The sequence below is a fragment of the Chaetodon trifascialis genome, chromosome 22, assembly GCF_039877785.1.
Source record: "Chaetodon trifascialis isolate fChaTrf1 chromosome 22, fChaTrf1.hap1, whole genome shotgun sequence".
NCBI lineage: Eukaryota > Metazoa > Chordata > Actinopteri > Chaetodontiformes > Chaetodontidae > Chaetodon > Chaetodon trifascialis.
This window is the reverse complement of record NC_092077.1, coordinates 17,981,155-18,006,028: the sequence shown is the minus strand read 5'-3', so window position 1 is coordinate 18,006,028 and position 24,874 is coordinate 17,981,155. Positions and strand designations below refer to the sequence as shown.

Here is a 24,874-nt window from a genome sequence, read left to right as displayed (position 1 = left end):
CACCCAGTTGACTGACCAATAAGACCACTCCTCGGTTTAAAGCCCGTGCCACTCTGCTCTCCTGAAGGCTTTAACTGATAGGTGACGCAGCCAACCAGGAAAGACGTCGAGAAATCTTGCAGCCAGTTACTTTAGGCCAAGAATACCATTGATTTAAACCCGCCCCCTCGGTCACAGAAACAGCCAATCAGCTTCCAGTAATGATAAACATTAACAAGTATTCGAGTTACTAAGAATAAAACAATTTGAAAATACTCGCTAATAATTCTCAATAACTTTGATAAAATAAACGTTTCTATGCAAATATCTGATGTTAATTTTCTCTGACTTGTCTTTTTATTTTATTTTGTACATTTCTAAGATTATTTTTGATGAATTACTTCTAACTTTTCTCCAATTTTCTCCTCTTCAAAGTGCTTGATAAGTGAATTCAGGAGGCAGTTATTAACACAGGCAGGTTAAACCTTCTAAAGTCTGACTGTAGAACACAACAGGAGGACAAAGCTCGTCTGGAAAAAGGTCTATTATAGGAGCCGATACAGAGAAATGAAACAGCAGTGACGAGCTGAAAGCAGCCAGTCGCTGCTCAGGAAGGAAATGATTCACTGATAACAGTGATAACAACTGACAAGAAAGTGACAAAGCAGAAAACACATCAAACATTAAAAACATTCTGCTGGGGCGGAGCACAAATCAGGGACATGAACAGGAAAACAGAAATGCAGGAAAAACAGAAAAAAAGGTTGAATTTAACTGAAGGTGCTTCCTCCAACTTTGCACTCTGGTCTCTTTATTTTCCCTTAAGCGTTTCGGTTTTGTTTTTCTGTCCAAAAATCCCTTGAAGAGCGTTTTGAGACTCTTGGTTTTGGTCTTTTCATGGGATTTGTGGACAATAACAAAACACTGAATATCAGCAACCTCTTCCTTTAACAAGCTTGAATTTTTCATGAGTCTTAAGGTCAAAAAAACCTTCGTCATGTGACAAAGACACCTCACTGTCCACCCTGTCCTGTAAAAACCACACTTCTAAACATCAACTTCCCACTAGCTACAGATCACAGGCTGTTTTCAGCTTTGCAATTATGCATTATGAGGTAATCAAATGGGCTTTTAAAGAGGTTATTTATCTTAAGAGGTAAAAAAAAAAAAGAAATTCACATGGTTTTCTTAGGGCAGTGATGTCAAATAAAGAGGTAATTCTGCTCAGATTTTGCAGTGTTGCTCAAAAATGTAAAGACTTTCTAAAAATAAAAGAAAGGGGAAAAAAGAAAATATGCAAGTTGAACTCGACAGTAACTTCTAAACATGTGGGGCCTCTGCACGCTGTCTCTGAGCTGACATCTGGCCATCAGGCTGGAAGTCAAAGTTCAGGCAAACAAATCCTGATGTACTGAACTTAAAGAGTTTATCTTAAGTGCAGCAATGAAGAAAAACGGTGAGAACTTTTGTCTGCGATCCTAATAAACGGCGTCTTTGTGACGGTTATGTACAAGTAGCCCAATCAGAATCATTTACAGCACAAAAATGGGCTCTTTCCGCTCCTCTTGATGCATCAAGGTTTGCAGGAGGCGCCACAGTCAAACGTGACCCGTGTCACAGCATATTCTGTCCCCCCTTCTCTTGTCAGTTCCTTTACTTGGTGGCGTTCAGGTGCTCAGTCTGATTTTCGTACAAACAGGAAAATACAAAAAGAAGTCGTCGTGCTGGATGAAGACGGAGAGTCCCTCAGGTTCTGTCTCGGATGTTGTCGCTCAGGAAGACGATGTTGTCTGGAGGTCAGAGAGGAGGAAACAAATCGTTTTTAGAAACTAATCCGGCGTGAGAAGAATCTGCTCTTAGACAGGAAACACGACGCATGGAAAGATTTCTCTGGTCTCTGACCTGCGATGATGGTGGTGGCCTGACGCCGGACCTGGTTCTTGTCCACATACTCTCCATAGTCCAGTTTCCCCTCCACTAGAATCCTGGACCTGAAAGACAGAAAGACTCGGGATCAGACGAGATCTCAACGGTGGATCCAAACAGTTACTGGCTTTAAATTTTGACAGAGCGTCAGAATTAAGAGCCACAAAGTACCTGCAGCTAAACCCAAAAGCTTCCAGAATTCCTTTGTAGTCACAACAATCAACGTATACCATCACTTCATCTGACCAGCTGTTCAAATTAACTGTGATCGTATGTTTTGATCCCGATTACTCAACAAGACAAGAAAAAAACATGACAGGAATGTTTAAAATTTGAAAAGATTTTTGGTTGAAATGAGTGATTGCGAGGGTGAAACACCAGATTAGGATGAAAATCAAGGATTTTTCAAGGAGCAGGTTTAATTCAAGCGTATTCCTTGAAAACATGACGGATAAAATTAAGCATTTTCCAAACTTCCCTGAGTTGATCGTCATGTTTTGTACATAAAATAAAGTGACTAAAGCAGTTCAATAAATGCAGTAAAACACATAACATTTTCCTCTGAAATGAAGCGCAGTAGAAGTATAAAGTAGTATTAGTTCTACTTCAGGACAGCACTTGAGTAAATGTACTGCTGCATACGATGAAAAAAGGAAACGCAGGGACCCGCGGGCTCGTACCCTTTCTTGACGTACTGGTAGGCCACGTCTCTCAGACCAGGTTTGAACACCGACACACGATGCCACGTCGTCTTCTGGCTGATGTCACCTGGAGTCACGACACAGCAGCACACATGAATCAGCCTCATCAGGCCTCAGATTGACAGCAGCAGATCTACGGCTAGCATTAGCTGCAGCATCAGATGATAAAATCAAGAGTGTATCGAAACAGCTCCGTCCGTCACGCCTATGCAGCCGCTCTGAAGGCCGACTGGAATGACTGAATGTTATTTCTTATCACTGTCAGCTCGGCCCATCGCTTATATTCGCAGCTTTAAACGGTGAGTGATGCATTCGGGTCAGAAATGAATACTTCAGGGTCATTACTGTTTTATAACTCACATTCATAGGCTGTGCATGGTGATTTAAAACCTTCAAATCCAACAATAATAATCTATCATGTGTTCGGTCCATTGAGACAAACGTCAGGGTCTTATGCTGACCTCTAGTGGCAGAAGATGAGACTTCAAAGGCGCAGCTCTGCAGTACAATGTACAGCTAATGTAATTATAATATCTAAGCATCAGCTTCTCGGCTCATTCTTACTGAGCGACATATGTCCACGTTCAACAGGAATGAAGGCTCATCAGTGTCACTTCCTGCGCTGTACCTGTTGAGGTCATTTCTCCGTCTCCGGTGCGCCACATTTCATTGGTTGCTACGGAGAAGATGGTCACAGGGTTACGGCCGTCCACCTGTCTCATCACCGGGTCCTGACCCACTCGGCCTAACAGCTGCACCCGGTTTATTGCTGGAATAAAGGCACAGGCATACCCGCTATTAGAGCGGATAGACAAGGATGTGCTTCTGCTTCAGGTCAAATCCTTTTTACAGTCGACAGACGTTTTACTCACATCTCTCCAGGATGAGGCTGGTCTCTGAGCTCCGGTGTCTCACCACCTGTCTGAAGATCTGTGGGAGAATCAGAGGCCAGACGAATATCAAGATACTGACTTGGTGAAGGGAGCAGAGCTCGTGTGCCAAGCCCGCGCTCTGGAGAGAGAGAGCTCTGGATTGTGTTTCCATGGGTGCACCTTGCTGAAACATAGAGACATACATATCCAGTATGATAGATTCGCTCTATGAACATGCTCACCTGTGCTGAGGCACTTCTCAACATCTTCTCTGTGCTGCAGCTCTGAGGGAAGCGGTGGGCAAACAGACAGCCACTCAGGACTCAGGACTGATCTGAAAAAGGTGAACAAAGGGGACAGAAATCACTGATTGACTGTGTGGGATGGAAACACCTCTTTAAGGCAGGAGAAATGTACGGAAGCAACAGCACAGCTGTTGTATTAGACTGTGTTAGCTTCAGCTAGGTGTACCTAATAAACTGGCGACTCAACATTTAACGACAGAAAATAATAGAAAAAGTCAGCAAAATTATGAGTAAAAGGGATCAGATATGCAAGAATACTAAGAATCTGGTCAACTAATCAAATAATTGTAGTAGAGTAAAAAGAACAGTGACTCCCTCTGAAATGTAGTGGAGCAGAAGCGGAAAGCAGCGCTACATTGAAATATGCAAGAAATAATAAATAATTAAGTACAGTACTGAAGTTAATGTACTTAGTTACGTTTCACCACTGCTGACCAACATCTCTTAGTGTCTAAAACGATCTGCTAAATGACTCGGGTTGATTTTTTCTGGTTTAAAGTGATATAATGTGATATTATGTTTTGTGTCTTGATTTCCGCAGCATGAACTGTATGTTACCGACAGACAAAGAGGCTATAAAATTGAATGATTTTAGAATGGAGTTCGGTGAAGCTGTGGGTCCGCAGTCAGACAAGCTGAAGAATGAACCGTGAACATGGACATACGTCAGAGCACCGCTCTCTTACAGCAGCAATGAGGCTCCTGGACGCTCCCGCCATTGGAGGTGGACGTGAAATAAATGTTTAAAATTAACGTTTTTTCACAGCGTGGTTTGGTTTGCGTGTTACGGCGGCTGAAAGGGCAGATGGACGGCAATGTGTCGGTAGAAAACGGTGACAAAGTGGACAACAAACATGCAAAAGAGCTTAATGAAAACTTACCAGGCGCTAGCCTTCAGGAGAGACTTCGGTAACCTCACGCTATTTCCGGTCCGTCTCACACACAATTCCGACCATTTGCGTTAAACGTTCCGCTTCGCAATTTCGCACATAAAATATCATATTTACCGGTTTCAATATTGGAAAAATACATATCAATATTGTACTATTATATCAATCTAAATATTCTTAATAATGCTCCCACTGCACTCTTTTAAACTCCTCATTGTTCCACATAATCAGATTCTGGAAAAACCTTATATTTGGTAAATCTTTACAAGATCTGGAAAGGGATTAAGGGAAATTTTGACTTTCAATGTGATTTTTAAGAATCTGTATTGAACACGACATGTAAGACGTTCCCTTTTTTTTACATTTCCTATTCAAAAAAACATAACATGTTTTATCACCTTGAGACTTCATGTCTTTTCCCAATTTTATAAGAACTGTTCACGCACATTATTTAGAACCGATGCTTCTTGCTGTGTGCAGCAAAGAGAGGAGACTTATCTTCTGAGGGACTTTACACACTCAACTTTTATTTGCACTTTGAGAGTTCCATCTTATCTTAATTTTAGATCTATATTTATTCTTTTTGCGTTCTTAAAATTGTGTCATTTCTTACCCACCTCGGGTCATTTTAGTGTAATCTCTGTGTGTTTTGTGACGTAAATTGCTGCTGCCACACCGCAATTCCCCCGAAGGGATCAAAAAAGTGCTCGATCTCAGCGATCTCAGTAAGTACAACATTGGGTGTGGTCTCCCTTAAAACTGCTTATTAAAAGTGCGCAGAAAGGGTATAAAGTCCACCAGAGAGCTCACATGCTTTAGGATTTAATCCCTCGTGGACGAGTCAGGAACGCGCCTCCACCTCTGTGAGTGTTTTGTGAAACTATTTTCTGAAATTGTTTTCATTCTTTAAAGATGGGTGCAAACAATTACTTGTATCTAAACAGTTGGATTAAAGTGCATCCATTTACAAAAATGAGTGGTGAATAGCTCACCGCCAAGGCCGTGTGCCAGTAATAAGTAACTGACAATGGATATTGTAGAGACAGAAGTACAGTTCATGGTTATAAATGCAGTTCATATGATTAAAATGTGTTAAGAAAATGCATAATTCAATAATATAAGTACAGAGGGGTTTAATAATTCAGAATTTCATTTATAACTTTATATAATGGTTAAAAAGGTTAAAAAGTCTATTGGAATTCATGTTTTCATGTGATTTCATATGTGTTGATAAAAAGAGTACTTTAAGAGTACTTACCCCTTTAAGACCGCATTGAGTGGCTAGAGTTTTTGTTTTTATCGTGTGCAGTCAGTCAGTGCTTGGTAATTGGAGAAGCAAATGGTTTTCTTACCTCGTCTTTAAGTAATTAGTTGCAACAAGTGTGTTAGCCAGCCACTTCCTGTGATTTTGTGGAAATAAACCTGGAGGTTTTTTATATTTTTTCTTCACAACAAAAAACGTTTTCTGAGTGGATTTTGTGGAACTGCACAGCTGAGCTACAGACACTGCCTGTGGAATGCAACTTCTTGCTAGCAATAGACTGATGAGTAAGCCACTGCAAAATCTCAAGCTAATCAAACCTCTACAGATATAACTCATTATATTGTACAATATAGTGTATTATCTTGTTTGTTAAAGGATTAAGAAGAACAATATTTTCGGGCTTCAGGGGATCCATTACAATAACACAGAGTTTCTAAAAGATGGAAGAGTCTCAGTGATGTCATCCATAGGTTTCTGAAGGGCTTCTGACTCCACCAAACTCTGATCCAATCTGGCAGCTTGCAAATTAGGTGGTGCATGGGTGGTGCTGATGTGGCGAAATCAAGCCTGGTTGCTGAAGCCTAGCAGCTAGCTGTCACTCAAAGTAGCCATGCCCATAATTATCCTTAACTTTAGGTCTTAATATAATTTCATTGTGCAAGTTCTATAAAAATTCACCCTTAGCTATCGGCACCAAAACAGTTTCCTGTATTAGGCCCTAAACATGTTTATTCCTGCCGTGAAGTTCAGCATTTTCATGTGGGGGTTTATGGGCATTGACTTGCTTTTGGAGTCAGCCTCAAGTGGCCATTCGTGGAAGCGCAGTTTTTGTTGGTTGCACCTGCCGAGTGACTGTCCTCATCAGGTGAGCTTTTCTCGCTGTTAAACCACTTTCTTATGTCCATTTCCAAAGAGAAACATGATTGGCAACACTTACGCCGAGCTAGCTGAACCAAGACTCATGTTGTATTAGCCAGCTGCAACCAAGGCTGAAAAATGAAGCCGGCCTGGAAGTGCCTACTTTTAGTCCTATTACACTGGACATGTGGACATTTTTACATTTTTTACATTTTATACCTTTGTTTGTTGTTTTTATTATCATACTCAGAATTCTTAAATAAATATACATTTCCTATCCCTCCGAAAGAATACGCAATAGTATCTGATGCAATACCCTCTGGTGTAATTATGTTGTTTAAAAATGTCACATTACCTGAAACTGAGCCATTACCTCTGGAGCCTGCGCAGACAGTTGTCGGTCGAATCTGCTTCTCAGTGAAAAAGAACAATAATCGTACTGTACGTGCAATATACCAAAAAGAAATCATCAGTACCCCAATGCCTCGTTATTCTGGAACAATACATTCACAAATCTAATTTGGAAAAACATTTGGTCCCTCCCTTGGAAATATTTCATCACAAATAAAACCAAAGAAGTATCCCTCAAACTCATCCACTGAATCTACCCCTCCAATCTGTTTATGCAAAGATATAAAAAAGACATCAGCGATCTCTGCTCCTTCAGTAAACAGGCTCCAGAAGATCTTCACCACCTCTTCTGGTCATGTACCCACCTGCAGATTTTTTGGAAAAATGTCACTACTTTCATCCGTCAACATATTGACAAAATATTTGCTTTGGACTGTCAAAATGTATTTTTTGGTTTCTTTTCAGACCCCCCCCCCCCCCCCCAAAAAATAGACCTATATTACATAATTAATTTAATATTATTTTTAGCCAAAGCTCATATCCATAACCAGAAATTCACTAACCAAATAGCATGTACCTACCGTCTCAAAAAGGAAATTAAACAATTCATTAATGCAATTAATCTGAAAACAAGAAAGCCAGAAAGACGCTAGGATTATTTTCTTTGTTTCCATGTTTCTGAAATGATTTTGTGTTGGCCTACCAGACATATATGGTTGCTTTGTTTCCCTCTCCTGCACTCTATGATTTCATGTAACCTTTACTTGGGATTATTTTATTTGCGCATGTAACCCTCTCACCTCAAAAATGTCAATAATAACTAGACAAATTCCCCTCGGCGGGAAATTTGGAGAGTGATACAGTGCGCAAACGCCGGGCCGTGCTTGTGCCTAGTGCTATCATATTAGCAAGGCAACCCGATATCAAAAGTCAAACCCATTCATAAGACCCAATTTCAGCATCAGCGACAATGCTAAGCTAACATTAGCATGTCAAATAACACATTGAAAAGGTCTCAAACACCATTAGAATGCCTTTACCAATCATTTTAGCCTAGGTTAGCATGTTAGCATTAGCATGCTAACATTAGCTTGTCAAATAACACATTAAAAACGTCTGAACCATCATTAGGACGCCCTCAAGAATCATTTTAACCTATGTTAGCATATTAGCATTAGCATGCTAACATTAGCATGTCAGATAACGCATTAAAAACATTTGAACCACCATTAGAACGCCTTTAACAAGCATTTCAGCCTATGTTAGCATGTTAGCATTAGCATGTTAGCATTGTGGCTAATGCTAACAGGCCAACATCACTCATTACATTACATTTCCGACTCACCAGTAACAGGCTTTGCTGTGGCTGGTTAGCGAGCCACTGCAGAGCTTAATGAGGAGCTGCTCATTTGAATCACCTGCACAGCTGCAGTTGAAGCTACATATGTGTGTGTGTATGTGGGAGAGGATTGCTCAGAGAAGTACTGATGCTCAGAGGTTGCCACGGCAACTTGAGGTGGCCTGATCCATGATGTCACCCACTCAGACACAGGAGCAGACACACATGCATTGCATTGGAGTCAATGAGGAGCAGACACAGAAACGTCTGAATTTGGCCTCTGCGCACCCCTCGAACAAACGCTTCTCACGCGAAGACCGAAACTCTTATTGCCGAAATTTCTTCACCATGAGAGCCACAAGGCTTTGCTGTACACGCTGATCACTTTCTTTTTCCGCTGGCCTCAAAAATGCGGATTTTACAGCGAGTTAAAAAAACGGTTAGTTTCTGTCTCTCCTGTTTTTGATTTGTATTGGACCTTATGGGCGAGGTCAGAGACGCTCTCCTCGCTCAGAGGCTGAGAACTCAAAATCCGTAAGTCCTATCGCTTAGCCAGGCACATCGGGAGAATTAGTACAAGCGGCACTACAACGCTGGAAAATTTCAAACGCGTAGAGTGAAATTTGTGCTTTGGAGGAGCGTGGAAAGACGAAAGTTTCAGGCAATTTTCAGAGCGTCTCTCCACTCTGGCAGTTAATCCCCTCCACTCTAGCACGAACATTCCGCGCATTACACACCCATTATAAATCCAGCGGTTGCCGTGGTGACGAGCTTTGACGAGAAAAATAATAGCACACCATTCCCGATCGAGCCGCACGTTTTGATACATAATTTGCCTGGGTGCTCGCTATCGTTTTTGACTAGTAGCGAACCGAAATTTCATTCGAAAAAAAGAAACAGAAGAACAATAGCGGTTCAGTGCTTTGCACCGAACACAGCCGGGGCAAAAGCACTGTATCACTAATAATACAATACAATAATAAAATCCGACTCTGTTTCCCAGCTTCCGGTGCAAAAAAAAAACGCATCAGTGAGACCGACGCTAAAAACATCCGATGTTGTTCCTGGACTGAGAGAAATCGAATTTTGTTCCGCTTCGTGTTTACTGTTTATGAATCTCAGGGATTTAAGATGTTTCCTTTGAACGTTTTGTTTTGTTATAAGTTAGTCATCTCTGTAAGAGAGAAAGAGTGAGTTGGTCTGTAATTGATAGGACGTGTTCTGCAGTGACCCGGACTCTCCAGCTGTTGACTTTGGAAAGCCGTTATTCCCACATTAAGGCTGCCGTTGAGCAAACCGCAGTGTTTTCTGCCAAAGCCTGAGCTGAAGTTAACCTTAAAGTTTGTTCAGGTGTGCTTTAGCCTGCCAGGGAGGAATCTGATTTAAGTGTTTCTATCTTTAGAGAGGTACAATGTGGTTAGCGCACTTTGCCACACAACACCTGAACGCATCTGGCTCTACCTGGCTCAGGTAAGTGCTCCACAGAATGCTCCAGAAACAAGTTAACACGATAGCAGCTAATAATAATAGTCGGGGAGCCAAAGTCTCATAAATGGGTTGAACCTGACATGGTCTGCCATACTGTTTATTTTATTTATTTATTTATTTATTTATTTCTGTTAACTTTGACCCTAAGAAACAATAATTGGAGAGTCTGCTCTGCCGGAAATATTGCGATTTTTTTTAGTGTATGCACCCTTTATTTTTTATCAGAAAAATGTGAATTTTTTTTTTTTCTTCAACTCCTCAGTGGGATGGGTAGGCTGTCAATAAATGCATTCCAGATACACAGAACACATGTGCTGACAACATCCACTGAAAAAATAACTCCTAAAACACATTTCTACATGATTTTGCATCAATTTAATTCAAAAACATTTGGCGTTTTCTCACTTTTTCCCAACATTTTCATCCTTACTTCACTGGCAATCAACTATTCCCCCAAGTTACAACATCAGTCAATATGCCATTCTTTTCACCAAGCAGTATACTCATTCCACAGAAAAAATGATTAAAATCCAACCAAAAACATTGGACCTGTGATGATTTCACTACTAGTTGGCGATCAACAGCCAACCCATTTTATTGAGCTTTTGAGTTTCTGGCTCCCTGACTATAAAGTAACCAGGTCTGATCTTAATGAAACAATGATCAGCAGACAATTATCGACCATGTCTGGGACCGTCCCTCCTATCGTCTCCGTCGTCCCCTCTCGGGCTCTGGTCGATGAGAAGATCAAGGTGTTGGTGGAGAATCTGCCTCCAGGATCTCCAGTCACACTTCACTCCCTGCACCACTCTGAGGACAGGGACTACTGGGAGGCCTACGGACACTACGTGAGCGATCACAGAGGAACGGTGTCTGGTGGGTTTTCTTCCTCCATGTCACGTCCTCCCTGACTTCACAGCTCATTTGCTTGTTTCTGTGTTTTGTTTTGCTGTTGTTGACATTCTACTGTTTTTCCAGTTGCCAAGGATTTGAGTTTTGGGGGCACGTATACAGGAAAAGAAGCCATGGGTTTGCTGTGGAGCATGCATCCTGTCCCAGGCAGCCGTAAAGGCCTCAGGTAACACCTTAAGAGCCGAAGCTGCAGATGGTTCATGCAATCTTATTAGATGCACCTGTGCACAAGATTCTTTGTCCTCGCAGTGGATCTAACATACTGAATGAAGTGAGGTTGGTAAATTGTTGACTGTAAACGTGTCCGATGCTCTGTGGACTGAGAGGAGTTGGTTTGGTTCATCTCAAATTTCAAAGTGCTTGTTAGTCAGTAAACCTCAGCAGTTTGTCATCGCTGCCAGGCTGAGGAAGAGGGACGTCTGCAGCCCCATGCTGGTCAACATCTCGGTGCACAGTGGACACATCGCTGAGGGCTTCAGACAGCAGCCCCCTCTGGCCTCGGCACTCATAGAGAGATGGTACATGGCTCCAGGAGTCCAGAGGATCAGTATCAAAGAGACAGGAGTGCGAGGGACCCTCTTCATACCCCCAGGTACAACTGCATCACCTGAAAAATGTATTACCTAATTTTCAAAGAGACTGGGATGTTTGGTTTTGGTGTGATCGATGATTGGTATCTTCAGGTCCAGGACCCTTCCCCGGGCTGCTGGATTTGTGGGGAGGCGGCGGAGGGCTGTTGGAGTATCGTTCATCCTTGATTGCGTCTCACGGTTTTGCTTCTTTGGCGCTGGAGTATTTATCCAGTGATGATCAGTATCCACTGTTCAGCATTATTGAGGTTTGTGTTACTTAGCAGCTGCTCAACGTTCGCTGTCAACTCCCAAATATGTGAGTCCAAACTTGATGTACTCTGTCTTCAGAAAGGCCTCTGAAAAGCGCAGGAAGAGGGATTTTCAAAAAGCTGGTACAATGACAACCCTACAAAGACGGATATTTGGATTTTTACAACTTGTAAATTTTTTCCCTGTTTTTGTTCCCTAATTTCCTGTTATCTACTTCTGCGCAGGCAGCCTTTTCCATTCTCAAAGACCACCCTCAAGTGATCCCAGAGAGAGTCGGAATTTTTGGCCTTTCCCTTGGCTCGATTTTGACCATATTTTTCACAGCTGAGAGCGCCGTTATCAAGGCAAGTAGCACATGCACAACATCTCGGGGTTGCGTTTTCTCTCGCAGTCAACATGTGCATCTCCTCTTCTTTGCCGGAGAAGGAGCTAATCAGTGAGATGGATTGAAAACCTGCAGAAATTTGAGCCCTGATAGCACATAGTGGAGAACCAAATGGCGACCTGTATTGAGGGTGTGTCACTGTGTTGTGTTTCAGCCTTTTTGTTGCGTTTGCATTAGTGGGAGCCACATTTATCCATCTGGAAAGAGCCGCAAAGGAATTAATCACTTGCTGCTCACGTAGGTATTCTCTTGCGTCAGTAACATTAAGACGTTACTCAGAGTTTCACAGTGTTACTGATGTGTGCGGTTACTTGTGATGGCAGGAAATTGAACAAGGTCCGTCTGGATGAGAACAACCATCATATATGGCGAGATGTGGGTCGAGCAATTTTTCACACTCCCTCAAACCAAGTGGATGTAAGTACAAGCTGCACTGATGACACACGGATGAGACTGCTGGTTTGCTACGAGCCCAGTGATGTGACTGGCTGAGAGGGATGAGTTAAACACGACACCTTTCGATCTATATTCCACCTCTCCCGGCGCTTTTGGACTTAACGTTGCCGCACCTGCGTGAATCAAACATGTTGTTCGTTCTGCTCCTGTGATTCAAATCAGACCTTAAAAGAAGAAATGAAAACACTCGTGTTGTTTCGCTCTAACAAACACAAACTGAAGTCGTGTCTTCTGGTTCGTTCTCGGTGAGGTGGGGAAAGTAAACTGTCCCATGCTGTTGGTCAACGGCCTTGATGATCAAAACTGGCCCACAGTGGAGAGTGCTGAAGACGTGAGTGTACACACACACACACACACACACACACACACACACACACACACACACACACACACACACACACACCTGAAAGAGAAATCAGATAATCGCACTGTAACATTGTTTTGATCATCTGTTAATTTGCTGATTATTGTCTTGATTATTCGATTGTTTTGTGTATAAGATGTTGGATAAACACCCTGAGCTGAAGGTGACCTATTCAGATTCCATCTACTTCATAAATAACATAGAAAAGCAGCAAATACTCACAATCTGAGCCACATTTTTTTTTTTACCTTTGACCCCAGATGGCCGAGAAGATGAATGCAGTGGGGAAGGGCCACCTGCTGACCCGACTGGAGTACCCCGATACTGGGCATCTGATTGAGCCGCCGTTCTCACCTCACTTCAGGGCTACAAATTTCATAGTGGAGGCCACAAAAGAGAAAGGTGAGTTCTGCTCGTTCGGGGTCACAAGGGCTTCGTTCTCGTCGGTTCAGGGTTCTGTCATGTTTTCCCTCGCGTCCTACCAGGGAGCCCCGTCTTTACTCGAGTGCTTGAACTGAGCACGTTTCAGCTGACGGTGAAAGCAGACACGTTTGGGATGATCGTCTTATCCATTCAGATCCTCCAGCTGTGTTCAGGTTAGATTCTCATAGCTACAGACTGTGTCTTCTCTGATGTAAATGTAATTGTGTGTTTCAGTAATAATGCTGTGGGGAGGACAAACCAAACCCCACTCAGACGCTCAGGAAGACTCCTGGAGGAAGATCTTAGCGTTTCTACAGCATCACCTGTACTCCAGCCTGACTCCCAAAGTCAAGCTGTGAATGATTACCTGCACAGAAAAATCCCATGAGTCACTGCTGGAGGACAGATTGTTGTCTGATGGTGGTGTGTTATCTGGCATTGGGTTATTAGTAGTAGAAATAGTAATTTAGAGAAAGCTAGCATTGTAATCTGGGTTTATTTTTGTAATTTCAATCAAAAGTTGGCTAATTTTTGACTATTATACTTAGAAAAAGTTCTTTGTATTAGCAGAATTTAACATTCAGAAGTTTGGCTTCTTTTGTTTTCTGAAACAGGGGCTTTTTGTAGAAATATAGTTTTGTTGTAGGAACCAAAATGATCATAAATAGTGCAGTGCAATTTGCAGGCTAACTAGTGTGCAAGCTAAAGGCAGCTAACTTGTTAGCCATTATTGAATGAACACTGTTATAGTTTAAGGATGAATATAGCCGTAGATTTGTTAGCTAACATAGCTAATGCTATCGCTTATCTGAGTCGCTTGCCACATTTGACATGTGGGCACTGATTCTGAGCTCAGGTAATGCTGACAGGTGTTCCTGAAGGAGAGAAAGTGTTGTGAAAGCCGTTTTGTGCCTGATCGGTCGCATTGTTCTGTTGTCAGCGTGCAAAGAGCAGATGTGGTAACTTTAACTTGACAAAAGATTCCTCAGACTCTGATCGAATGATGGAGGGAACAAAGTCTGACTGTTTTCTTTACCAACAACTGTGCTGACCATCCAGACTGGTGGGGGTTGTACTTGTGCTATATTGTGCCTTTGTCAAATATTCAGTAAACACAACACCTGGCAACTCAATCGAAAGCTGAGTTACTGTTTGAACTTGAATAAATCTACAGGAATCAGAACATTAACCGAGCTCTCTCCGGTGCTAATCATGCTAGCGGCTCCAGAATGGAAACGTTGGTCCACCGCTTTCATCCAAACTGAAATATCTCAGCAACCATTTGATGGATTGTCATGAATTTTTGTGCAGACATTCATCTTCCCTTCAGGGTGATTTTTGATAACTTGTGACATCAAAATACCAGCAAAACCAATGCCAATCCATCTGCCTTAGCTGTACTCTGTTTACTGCTAGTAAGTGTGCTGATATGCTAAAGTTAGCTGGTGAACACGGGAAACGTCACACGTGTTTAACATCAGCATGTTAGTATTGTCGTGAACATGTTGGCATGCTGATTTTGATCCGGTGTCTCCACTCTGGGGCCAAACAGCACCAACACAAACAAAAACCGCACCGGTTCATTCAGACGAGAGCTGGTTTTTTTCACACGCACAGTTCCCTCCTTTATTACAATAACCTGGCAAGCTAACGCTCATGAAGTATGCAGCTCAAAGCACTACAGCACTCAGACCTCACTAAAGGCACAACTCAGTCCTTTTTCCAGGTAGAAGTGCACATGTGCGATCATCTGTGCAGGGTCAGGATCTGCTCCACCAGTCGCACGGTGGGCTGGCTGATCGGGTAGTGAGGCGGCAGCTTCTGCTCAGCACACGACAGCTTCACAAAGTACCTGAAGGGAACACACAACGATCCTTCAAATACTTAACAAGCCTGTTGTCACCGTCCTGAGACTTGCAGCAGCACAAACCTGAACTCCTCCCTGAAGTGGGCCCAGAGGTGCTGTGCCAGCTGGGTGCTGTACTGCAGGCAGGCCAGCAGGAGGCGACAGCGCTGGGACAGCAGAACAGACTGAAGGGGACTCAGGAAGGGCTCCTGCAGGTCTGACAAAACCAGCACCACCTGCTGGGCCTGGTAACCAACGAAGGATGTCTGCAGAGAGACAAGGAGAGCAAAGTGCTGTTTAAACTCAACACACGGCTCTTTTCTTTTGACTTTTTAGACGCTGGAGACTTTAAAGTGCTTTCCCTGCAGCGTAGTACGTTAAAGCGCTGCTCCCTGAATGTTTTGTACAGCAGTTAAATGCTCACACTGTCGTAAAGGAGAGTAGAGGTGAACAAAACAGCAGAGGGCAATAAAGAAAGGATTGGAATTCGACCAGGATTATGTCAGCCAATGGCTGGATTGGACCTGCCACTGATCCTGGAGGAGATCTCAACCGAACAGGTGACAGGGAGGAAGTTTACCAGGTGAGGATGAGGCTGCAGGACACGGAGGATCCAGCCAACAGACAGGAAGTTGTCAGCAGGGGAACATCTGCTGGCCTGAAACACAGAAAACGTTCAACAAAGTGTGACGGCACAGACTTGATCCAAATGTTCACACACCTGCAAACTCTGCAGACTAATACTACGAACAACTGCAAACGAGCCGTTTACCGACGAAGTGCTGCACTAATGCAACTAACACACTAATTTTCATGCATTTGCAGAACAGAAAACTAAAATAAACATCTAAATGTGCATTTTGTATGTTTTCTTTGCACAGGTCTAAAAGAAGACACGTTATTAAGCAAAACAGCCCAAAACACATGAAATCTCCCCTGAGTGTCGACATCAACCATCATCCACAGTTTGAATATTCACACCCTGCTAAGATTCAGCCCCAAAATCCACCTTTATTACGAACACATTTATTAGGAATCATCTCTCAGTTTGCGTTTGTTTTTGTCATAACTCACATTGTGGCCTAAAAGCAGCAGCTCGAAGAGCAGAGAGCAGGCAGCGTCCAGATACTCAGCCAGTAAGGCCTGATCGCAGAGACAGAGAGGGACGAGTGTCACCTTAAGAACAGGTTTGAAAATGATCGTCTTTGTGAGAAGGCAGCGGCTCACCTCGCGGTCAGTCTGGGATCCTTGGTTTTGTGTCTGTAGCTCTGGGTCGCATATCAAGGCGAGCAGCATTCTGGAGGCCAGGGCACCTCTGCAGGGAGACAAATGCAGAAAATCACCTTTAAAAGACAGAAACGAGCTTTTAAAAGACAAAGTATTCAGACAGACAGAGGACAGGCGGGGGGGTTTTACCTTTTGGTAGACAGCAGGTCCAGTCTGGCTGGTTCCACCTCGTTCTCTCTGAACATGACGGCGAGCGTCTGGACGATGATGGTGCTCAGTCTGAACAGAAGGATGGAGCCGCTGTTACAGTCAGAGCCTTCCAGAACAAACTCATCAAATTCTGATTGACAGCCCCTCTGATGTTTGCACTTGGGTTTACTTTTTTTTTTTTTTTTTTTTAATTGACTTTTTATTGATGAATTTTTAACAATTTATACAGAACAAAGAACAGGAACAGTCGGGGTGGGGTACCTCTAACACACAGCATCATCTTTTTCACATAACATCATTCGCAGCAGTCATCGTTAGTTAACAGTTTTACGTAAAATCAGATCTTATAGGCTTGACATATTCTGTCCATTTTGACCAGGTTTTATAAAATGAGTCCATCTGCAATTTTAGTTGAAAAGTCACTTTTTCCATTGTATAGATTTCTTGTATAATGTTGATCCAGTCACCAGCATGTCAGTTCTTGGTTGCTCAGGCTTGAGCCATCTTCGGGTAATGGCCTTTCCCAGATAGCAAAATACAGTGATTCAAAAGAAGTGACAAAAGAAGACAAACTGGTAAGTCCTAATGAGAACACAATGTATTTTCACCAGCATGTCAACTTTGTGAATTATTACTGTGAGGTTGTAGCTTATTAGCGTCGTTAGCATTAGCTAGCGCTAGCATTCTAGATAACGCTAGCTAACGCTAGTGTGTCCGTGTGCAGAGGCTACGCTGAGGGTTCAGGGTTTCCCCCAGTGTATTATAAGCCTGGCGGGCCACCAGGCTTTACTTGCCCCCTGCCAGGCTAACGCTACGTTCCCACCAAATGCGATGAAACAAGATCGCGCCGCAAGATTACATACAGTCAATGCAAAGACGCGATTTGAAGCGTCATTTTGCCGGGTGACGCGATGGACGCGATTGCGCGGCGCGATGGACGCGTTGGCCGCGAAAATCGCTCTCATCGCGATCCAATTCCACGGTATCTTTTTGAGCTGGTGTAATGAAAAAACGCATAATATTTTTCCATCAAAATTCACGCCAGATATTTGACCCCGTTGAGACCCACTGGATTTCACAGAGCACACACACCCAAAGTGTCCTTCTAAACAGCCGTAAGTGTGTTGTGTAAAAACAGCAATCAGCTTACAACCTCAGTGAGTAATCTGCACGCACGCACGCACGCACGCACACAACACACACACACACACACGCTGTGGAGCTTACAGTAGCTGATCTGCTGTGTGGACTCCACTGAGGCTCTGACAGCCCTGGAGAGATTCCTCCAGAGTCTGAACCAGGAAGACACAAACCTCGCTGGACTGAAACACGCAGAGCAGAGAAAGCAGATTATTAATGTATTTTTGCAGTATTTACAGTAACTTCACTGATAAATATTTTACATACAAAACATGAAGAGCCTCTAAAATTTGATGCGTTACTGTAAATTAAAGTACCAAAACTTCGCTCCACCTCAAGCAGCCACAACATTAAAATGAAGCCGACACCTGAATGCATCACAAGGAGGAAAATCCCAAATGTGCAGAGGTGCAGGGCTGCAACTAACAATTATTATCCTTATTGATTAATCTGTTGATATTTATCAATTAATCACTGAAATGTCTTGTCTTCTCTGACCAACAGTCAGAGACTGTTGAAGATACCTGAAGATATTCAATGGATGATCACTGGACTCTCCTCCTTGAACTGCCACCTTATCGTGGTGGAGGAGTTTGAGTACCCGAATGATCCTAGAGGCTACGTTGTCCGGGCTTAATGCCCCTGGTAGGGTCTCCCAAGGCAAACAGGTTCTAGGTGATGGGTCAGACTAAAAGCAGTTCAAAAAGCCCCTTACGAAAGAAATTAAATCAAGGAAGTGTACGTCGCCCAGATTGACGTCACCGGGGCCCGCCCAGGAGCCAGGCCTGGGGTTGGGGCTTGCAGGCGAGCGCCCCCGGCTGGGTACAGCCCAAAGGAGCAACGTGGACCCGCCTTCCCGTAGGCCCACCACCCGCAGGAAGGATCAGAAGGGGCCGGTGCTATGTGGGTAGCAGTCGTGGGCGGGGGCCCCGACGACCCAAACCCTGGACAACGACTCTGGCTATGGGGACATGGAATGTCACCTCACTGTGGGGGAAAGAGCCTGAGCTAGTGCGGGAGGTTGAGCGGTACCGGCTAGAGATAGTCGGGCTCACCTCCACGCACAGTCTGGGCTCTGGTACCCAACTCCTTGAGAGAGGCTGGACTCTCTTCTACTCTGGAGTTGCCCGCGGTGAGAGGCAGTGAGCTGGTGTGGGCTTGCTTATAGCCCCCCAGCTCAGCCGCCATGTGTTGGAGTTCTCCCCGCTGAGCGAGAGGGTCGCTTCCCTGCGCCTTCGGGTTGGGGATAGGTCTCTCACTGTTGTTTTGGCCTACGGGCCGAACAGTAGTGTAGAGTACCCGGCCTTCTTGGAGTCCCTGGGAGGGGTACTGGAAAGTGCTCCAACCGGGGACTCCATTGTTCTGCTGGAGGACTTCAATGCTCACGTGGGCAGCGACAGTGACACCTGGAAGGGTGTGATTGGGAGGAACGGCCTCCCCGATCTGAACCCGAGTGGTGTTCTGTTATTGGATTTCTGTGCTAGTCACAGTTTGTCCATAACAAACACCATGTTCAAGCATAAGGGTGTCCATCAGTGCACGTGGCACCAGGACACCCTAGGCCGGAGGTCAATGATCGACTTTGTAGTCGTATCATCTGACCTTCGGCGGTATGTCTTGGACACTCGGGTAAAGAGAGGGACTGAGCTGTCAACTGATCACCACCTGGTGGCGAGTTGGATTCGCTGGCAAGGGAAAAAGCGGGACAGACTTGGCAGACCCAAATGTACCGTGAGGGTCTGTTGGGAACGTCTGGTGGAACCCACTGTCAGGGAAGTTTTCAACTCCCACCTCCGGGAGAGCTTCAACCAGATCCCAAGGGAGGTTGGAGACATTGAGTCCGAATGGACCATGTTCTCCACTTCCATTGCACCACAGTCGGTGCCTGTCATGGCGGCAACCCCCGAACCCGGTGGTGGACATCGGAAGTAAGGTATGCCGTCAAGCTGAAGAAGGAGTCCTATCGGGCCTGGTTGGCTCATAGGACTCCTGAGGCAGCTGATGGGTACTGGCAGGCCAAGCGTGCGGCAGCTCGGGTGGTTGTAGAAGCAAAAACTCAGGTCTGGGAGGAGTTCGGGGAGGCCATAGAGGAGGACTACCAGTTGGCCTCGAGGAATTTCTGGCAAACCGTTCGGCGCCTCAGGAGGGGGAAGCAGCTTTCTGTCAACACTGTTTACAGGGGAGGTGGGAAGCTGTTGACCTCGACTGGGGATATTGTCGGGCGGTGGAAGGAATACTTTGAGGATCTCCTCAATCCCTCTGTCATGTCTTCGGTAGAGGAAGCAGAGACTGGGGACTTGGAGGTCGATTCATTCATCACCGGGGCTGAAGTCACTGAGGCAGTTCGCAAGCTCCTCGGTGGCAAAGCACCGGGGGTGGATGAGATCCGCCCTGAGTACCTCAAGTCTCTGGATGTTGTAGGACTGTCTTGGTTGACACGCCTCTGCAGCATCGTGTGGCAGACGGGGACAGTGCCTCTGGACTGGCAGACTGGGGTGGTGGTCCCTCTTTTTAAAAAGGGGGACCGGAGGGTGTGTTCCAACTATCGGGGGATCACACTCCTCAGCCTCCCTGGGAAAGTCTATTCCAGGGTACTGGAGAGGAGAATCCGGCCGATAGTCGAACCTCGGATTCAGGAGGAACAATGCGGTTTTCGTCCTGGCCGTGGAACACTGGACCAGCTCTATACCTTCCACAGGGTGCTTGAGGGTTCATGGGAGTTTGCCCAACCAGTCCACATGTGCTTTGTGGACTTGGAGAGGGCATTCGACCGTGTCCCTCGCGTCATTCTGTGGGAGGTGCTCCGGGAGTATGGGGTTGGAGGCCCTCTGTTGAGGGCTGTACAGTCCCTGTACAACCGGAGCAGGAGCTTGGTCCGCATTGCCGGCAGTAAGTCGGACCTGTTCCCGGTGCATGTTGGACTCCGGCAGGGCTGCCCTTTGTCACCAGTTCTGTTCATCATTTTTATGGACAGAATTTCTAGGCGCAGCCCGGGGCCGGAGGGGGTTCGGTTCGGGGGCCGGCAGATTTCGTCTCTGCTTTTTGCGGATGATGTTGTCTTGTTGGCTACCTCGAGCCAGGACCTTCAGCATGCGCTGGGGCGGTTCGCAGCCGAGTGTGAAGCAGCTGGGATGAGAGTCAGCACCTCCAAGTCCGAGGCCATGGTTCTCGGCCGGAAAAAGGTGGCTTGCTCTCTTAAGGTTGGGGGAGAGTTCCTGCCTCAAGTGGAGGAGTTTAAGTATCTTGGGATCCTGTTCACGAGTGAGGGAAGGATGGAACGTGAGATTGACAGGTGGATCGGTGCAGTGGCTGCAGTAATGCGGTCGCTGTACTGGTCTGTCGTGGTGAAGAAGGAGCTGAGCCGAAAGGCGAAGCTCTCGATTTACCGGTCAATCTATGTTCCTACCCTCACCTATGGTCATGAACTTTGGGTCATGACCGAAAGAATGAGGTCCCGGATACAAGCGGCTGAAATGAGTTTCCCCTGCAGGGTGGCGGGGCGCTCCCTTAGAGATAGGGTGAGGAGCTCTGTCACCCAGGAGGAGCTCAGAGTAGAGTTGCTGCTCCTCTGCATCGAGAGGAGTCAGCTGAGGTGGCTCGGGCATCTCTATCGGATGCCCCCTGGACGCCTCCCTAGGGAGGTGTTCCAGGCATGTCCCACCGGGAGGAGGCCCCGGGGAAGACCCAGGACACGCTGGAGTAACTATGTCACTCGGCTGGCCTGGGAACGCCTCGGGATCCCCCCGGAAGAGCTGGAGGAAGTGTCCAGGGAGAGGGAAGTCTGGGCATCCCTGCTCAGACTGCTCCCCCCCCAAAACCCGGCCCCAGATAATGGATGGATGGATGGATCACTGGACTAAGAAAGCCTGAAAATATTCACATTTGAGACGCAGGAACCACAGAATTTCCTTCAAAAATGACTCAAAATGATGAATTGATTATTAGAATAGATTCCGCTGCATTCTGATTAAACACCAGGAGCTATCGACTGATGATTTTGCTTTTTATTTAGCATTTAATTTATCTGCGCTCACACACAGACATCTGTTTAAAGATTAGCTGAAATGCTGCATGTCCAGTTTGATATAGACAATGACATGAAAGAGGAAATCTTGGCCCGTTACTCAGATATAACAAAGCCTCCAAACATTGGCTGGTCCTGAAAATAAAGCTATGTGCTAAAAAATATCCATCCATCCACCCATCCACCCATCCATCCATCCATCCATCCATCCATCCATCCATCCATCCATCCATCCATCCATCCATCCGTACCTGGCCGGGCTCAGGGGTGTTCAGTCTTTAATTGGAGGGTGACAGAGGAGAGGTGGGGGAGCTGGTGGTGGAGTAGAGGGAGGGCGGTGTGGTGGGAGGGTGTGGGACCCTCAGGAGGCCCAGAGTCTCTGGGTTTGGACAGGAGGCAGAACGTGGGGGCTCTGACAGGTGGAGCTCCTCTGCCCCCCTTTCACTGTGGGTCCTGGAGAACAAGATGAGTGTTGAACATCATGTTGCTGACAGCGAACCAGCTCAGTCATTTCAACGCAATGATTCAATGGCTGCGAACTGCTTTCACATCCCTGAAGATCCGTCTTTGAGAGTGTGTGCGTGTGTGTGTGTGTGTGTAATAACCTCCCAGGGGTGAACTACACTGGAGCAGCAGGACAGATGAGCATGAGACGGCGTTTGCATCGCGCTCATCAGTTTTACAGCAGCGTGGCATGTGCTGTAACCATGTCACAGCATATTCTGTCCCCCCTTCTCTTGTCAGTTCCTTTACTTGGTGGTTCAGGTTCAGGTGCTCAGTCTGATTTTCGTACAAACAGGAAAGTACAAAAAGAAGTCGTCTTGCTGGATGAAGATGGAGAGTCCCTCAGGTTCTGTCTCGGATGCTGTCACTCAGGCCTCAGATTGACAGCAGCAGATCTACGGCTAGCATTAGCTTCAGCATCAGATGATAAAATCAAGAGTGTATCGAAACAGCTCCGTCCGTCACGCCTATGCAGCCGCTCTGAAGGCCGACTGGAATGACTGAATGTTATTTCTTATCACTGTCAGCTCGGCCCATCGTTTAAATCGCAGCTTTAAATGGTGAGTGATGCATTCGGGTCAGAAATGAATACTTCAGGGTCGTTACTGTTTTATAACTCACATTCATAGGCTGTGCATGGTGATTTAAAACCTTCAAATCCAACAATAATAATCTCTCATGTGTTTGGTCCATTGAGACAAACGTCAGGGTCTTACGCTGACCTCTAGTGGCAGAAGACGAGACTTAAAAGGCGCAGCTCTGCAGTACAATGTACAGCTAATGTAATTATAATATCTAAACATCAGCTCCTCGGCTCATTCTTACTGAGCGACATATGTCCACGTTCAACAGGAATGAAGGCTCATCAGTGTCACTTCCTGCGCTGTACCTGTTGAGGTCATTTCTCCGTCTCTGGTGCGCCACATTTCATTGGTTGCTACGGAGAAGATGATCACAGGGTTATGGCCGTCCACCTGTCTCATCACCGGGTCCTGACCCACTCGACCTGACAGCTGCACCCGGTTTATTGCTGGAATAAAGGCACAGGCATACCCGCTATTAGAGCGGATAGACAAGGATGTGCTTCTGCTTCAGGTCAAATCCTTTTTACAGTCGACAGACGTTTTACTCACATCTCTCCAGGATGAGGCTGGTCTCTGAGCTCCGGTGTCTCACCACCTGTCTGAAGATCTGTGGGAGAATCAGAGGCCAGACGAATATCAAGATACTGACTTGGTGAAGGGAGCAGAGCTCGTGTGCCAAGCCCGCGCTCTGGAGAGAGAGAGCTCTGGATTGTGTTTCCATGGGTGCACCTTGCTGAAACATAGAGACATACATATCCAGTATGATAGATTCGCTCTATGAACATGCTCACCTGTGCTGAGGCACTTCTCAACATCTTCTCTGTGCTGCAGCTCTGAGGGAAGCGGTGGGCAAACAGACAGCCACTCAGGACTCAGGACTGATCTGAAAAAGGTGAAAAAAGGGGACAGAAATCACTGATTGACTGTGTGGGATGGAAACACCTCTTTAAGGCAGGAGAAATGTACGGAAGCAACAGCACAGCTGTTGTATTAGACTGTGTTAGCTTCAGCTAGGTGTACCTAATAAACTGGCAACTCAACATTTAACGGCACAAAATAATAGAAAAAGTCAGCAAAATTATGAGTAAAAGGGATCAGATATGCAAGAATACTAAGAATCTGGTCAACTAATCAAATAATTGTAGTAGAGTAAAAAGAACAGTGATTCCCTCTGAAATGCAGTGGAGCAGAAGCGGAAAGCAGCGCTACATTGAAATATGCAAGAAATAATAAATAATCAAGTACAGTACTGAAGTTAATGTACTTAGTTACGTTTCACCACTGCTGATCAACATCTCTTAGTGTCTAAAACGATCTGCTAAATGACTCGGGTTAATTTTTTTGGTTTAAAGTGATATAATGTGATATTATGTTTTGTGTCTTGATTTCCGCAGCATGAGCTGTATGTTACCAACAGACAAAGAGGCTATAAAATTGAATGATTTTAGAATGGAGTTTGGTGAAGCTGTGGGTCCGCAGTCAGACAAGCTGAAGAATGAACCGTGAACAGGGGGTGCTTTTCATTACATTTAATTGTGCCTCCTCGTCTCCTCTCTCCTTCGTCAACCCGGAAGTCGTTTCCCCTCCGCCATGATGAAGGATCTTCCAATTGCTTAAATGCACCTGAAGGAGACGAGGAGCGAGGAGAGAGAAGGCTTCTGAAGGAGATCAGAGTGAGGATACACCGGTGTAGCCTACACGGAAGTCTTTTATTATTTAAGGGGCGTGTCGTATGTGGCACACGTTTGAATCATGTCGGGAGCAGGTCTTCACAAATGTAATCTTGATTCTTGTTTCAGCTGTGTCCTTTTAACAATTGTATCTGTCACCAAGAAATTAATGAAAATTCTTGGTATATATTTACGGTTTTTTAAAGCAAGGCTACAAGGCTGTTGGTTTAATCTACCACACACCCGTCCTCTGTTATGCCTCTAACGGCATATAATTGAAACCTCATCAATAGCAATCAGGAGTAGAACAGTCT

At 45.2% G+C, this 24,874-nt stretch overlaps 3 protein-coding genes and 1 long non-coding RNA gene across 6 annotated transcripts; 1 reads left to right on the top strand and 3 right to left on the bottom strand.

The window, feature by feature from the left end:
• Nucleotides 1–310: 310 nt before the first annotated feature.
• ssbp1 (single-stranded DNA binding protein 1) lies at nucleotides 311–4,733 on the bottom strand. Its single transcript, XM_070992019.1, has 7 exons — nucleotides 4,665–4,733; nucleotides 3,721–3,812; nucleotides 3,479–3,536; nucleotides 3,235–3,375; nucleotides 2,586–2,673; nucleotides 1,882–1,970; nucleotides 311–1,769 (listed from the first exon to the last, which is right to left on the bottom strand). The coding sequence occupies exons 2-7, from the start codon at nucleotides 3,742–3,744 to the stop codon at nucleotides 1,726–1,728; spliced, it is 444 nt and encodes a 147-aa protein (XP_070848120.1). The 5' UTR covers nucleotides 3,745–3,812; nucleotides 4,665–4,733; the 3' UTR covers nucleotides 311–1,725.
• Nucleotides 4,734–10,626: 5,893 nt separating this feature from the next.
• Nucleotides 10,627–13,791, top strand: LOC139350689 (peroxisomal succinyl-coenzyme A thioesterase-like). Of its 3 annotated transcripts, none has more exons than XM_070992219.1 (10): nucleotides 10,627–10,849; nucleotides 10,952–11,051; nucleotides 11,287–11,477; nucleotides 11,569–11,723; nucleotides 11,952–12,071; nucleotides 12,267–12,318; nucleotides 12,402–12,529; nucleotides 12,819–12,899; nucleotides 13,193–13,334; nucleotides 13,590–13,791. In XM_070992219.1, the coding sequence occupies exons 1-10, from the start codon at nucleotides 10,633–10,635 to the stop codon at nucleotides 13,712–13,714; spliced, it is 1,311 nt and encodes a 436-aa protein (XP_070848320.1). In that variant the 5' UTR covers nucleotides 10,627–10,632; the 3' UTR covers nucleotides 13,715–13,791. The 3 variants fall into 3 exon arrangements, with proteins under 3 accessions (XP_070848320.1, XP_070848321.1, XP_070848319.1); XM_070992220.1 differs by having other exon boundaries at nucleotides 12,267–12,340; nucleotides 12,436–12,529; XM_070992218.1 differs by having other exon boundaries at nucleotides 12,267–12,349; nucleotides 12,436–12,529.
• Nucleotides 13,792–14,971: 1,180 nt separating this feature from the next.
• On the bottom strand, nucleotides 14,972–19,670 carry LOC139350955 (uncharacterized protein C12orf56-like). Its single transcript, XM_070992629.1, has 8 exons — nucleotides 19,509–19,670; nucleotides 17,866–17,960; nucleotides 16,618–16,707; nucleotides 16,429–16,516; nucleotides 16,276–16,344; nucleotides 15,782–15,859; nucleotides 15,286–15,467; nucleotides 14,972–15,207 (listed from the first exon to the last, which is right to left on the bottom strand). Exons 1-8 carry the CDS (start codon nucleotides 19,668–19,670, stop codon nucleotides 15,102–15,104), a joined length of 870 nt encoding a protein of 289 aa, XP_070848730.1. The 3' UTR covers nucleotides 14,972–15,101.
• A 3,531-nt stretch (nucleotides 19,671–23,201) lies between these two features.
• On the bottom strand, nucleotides 23,202–23,774 carry LOC139350975 (uncharacterized). The gene is made up of 3 exons (XR_011603554.1): nucleotides 23,682–23,774; nucleotides 23,440–23,497; nucleotides 23,202–23,336 (listed from the first exon to the last, which is right to left on the bottom strand). It is a non-coding gene; the product is annotated as an uncharacterized lncRNA (long non-coding RNA).
• Nucleotides 23,775–24,874: the final 1,100 nt, after the last annotated feature.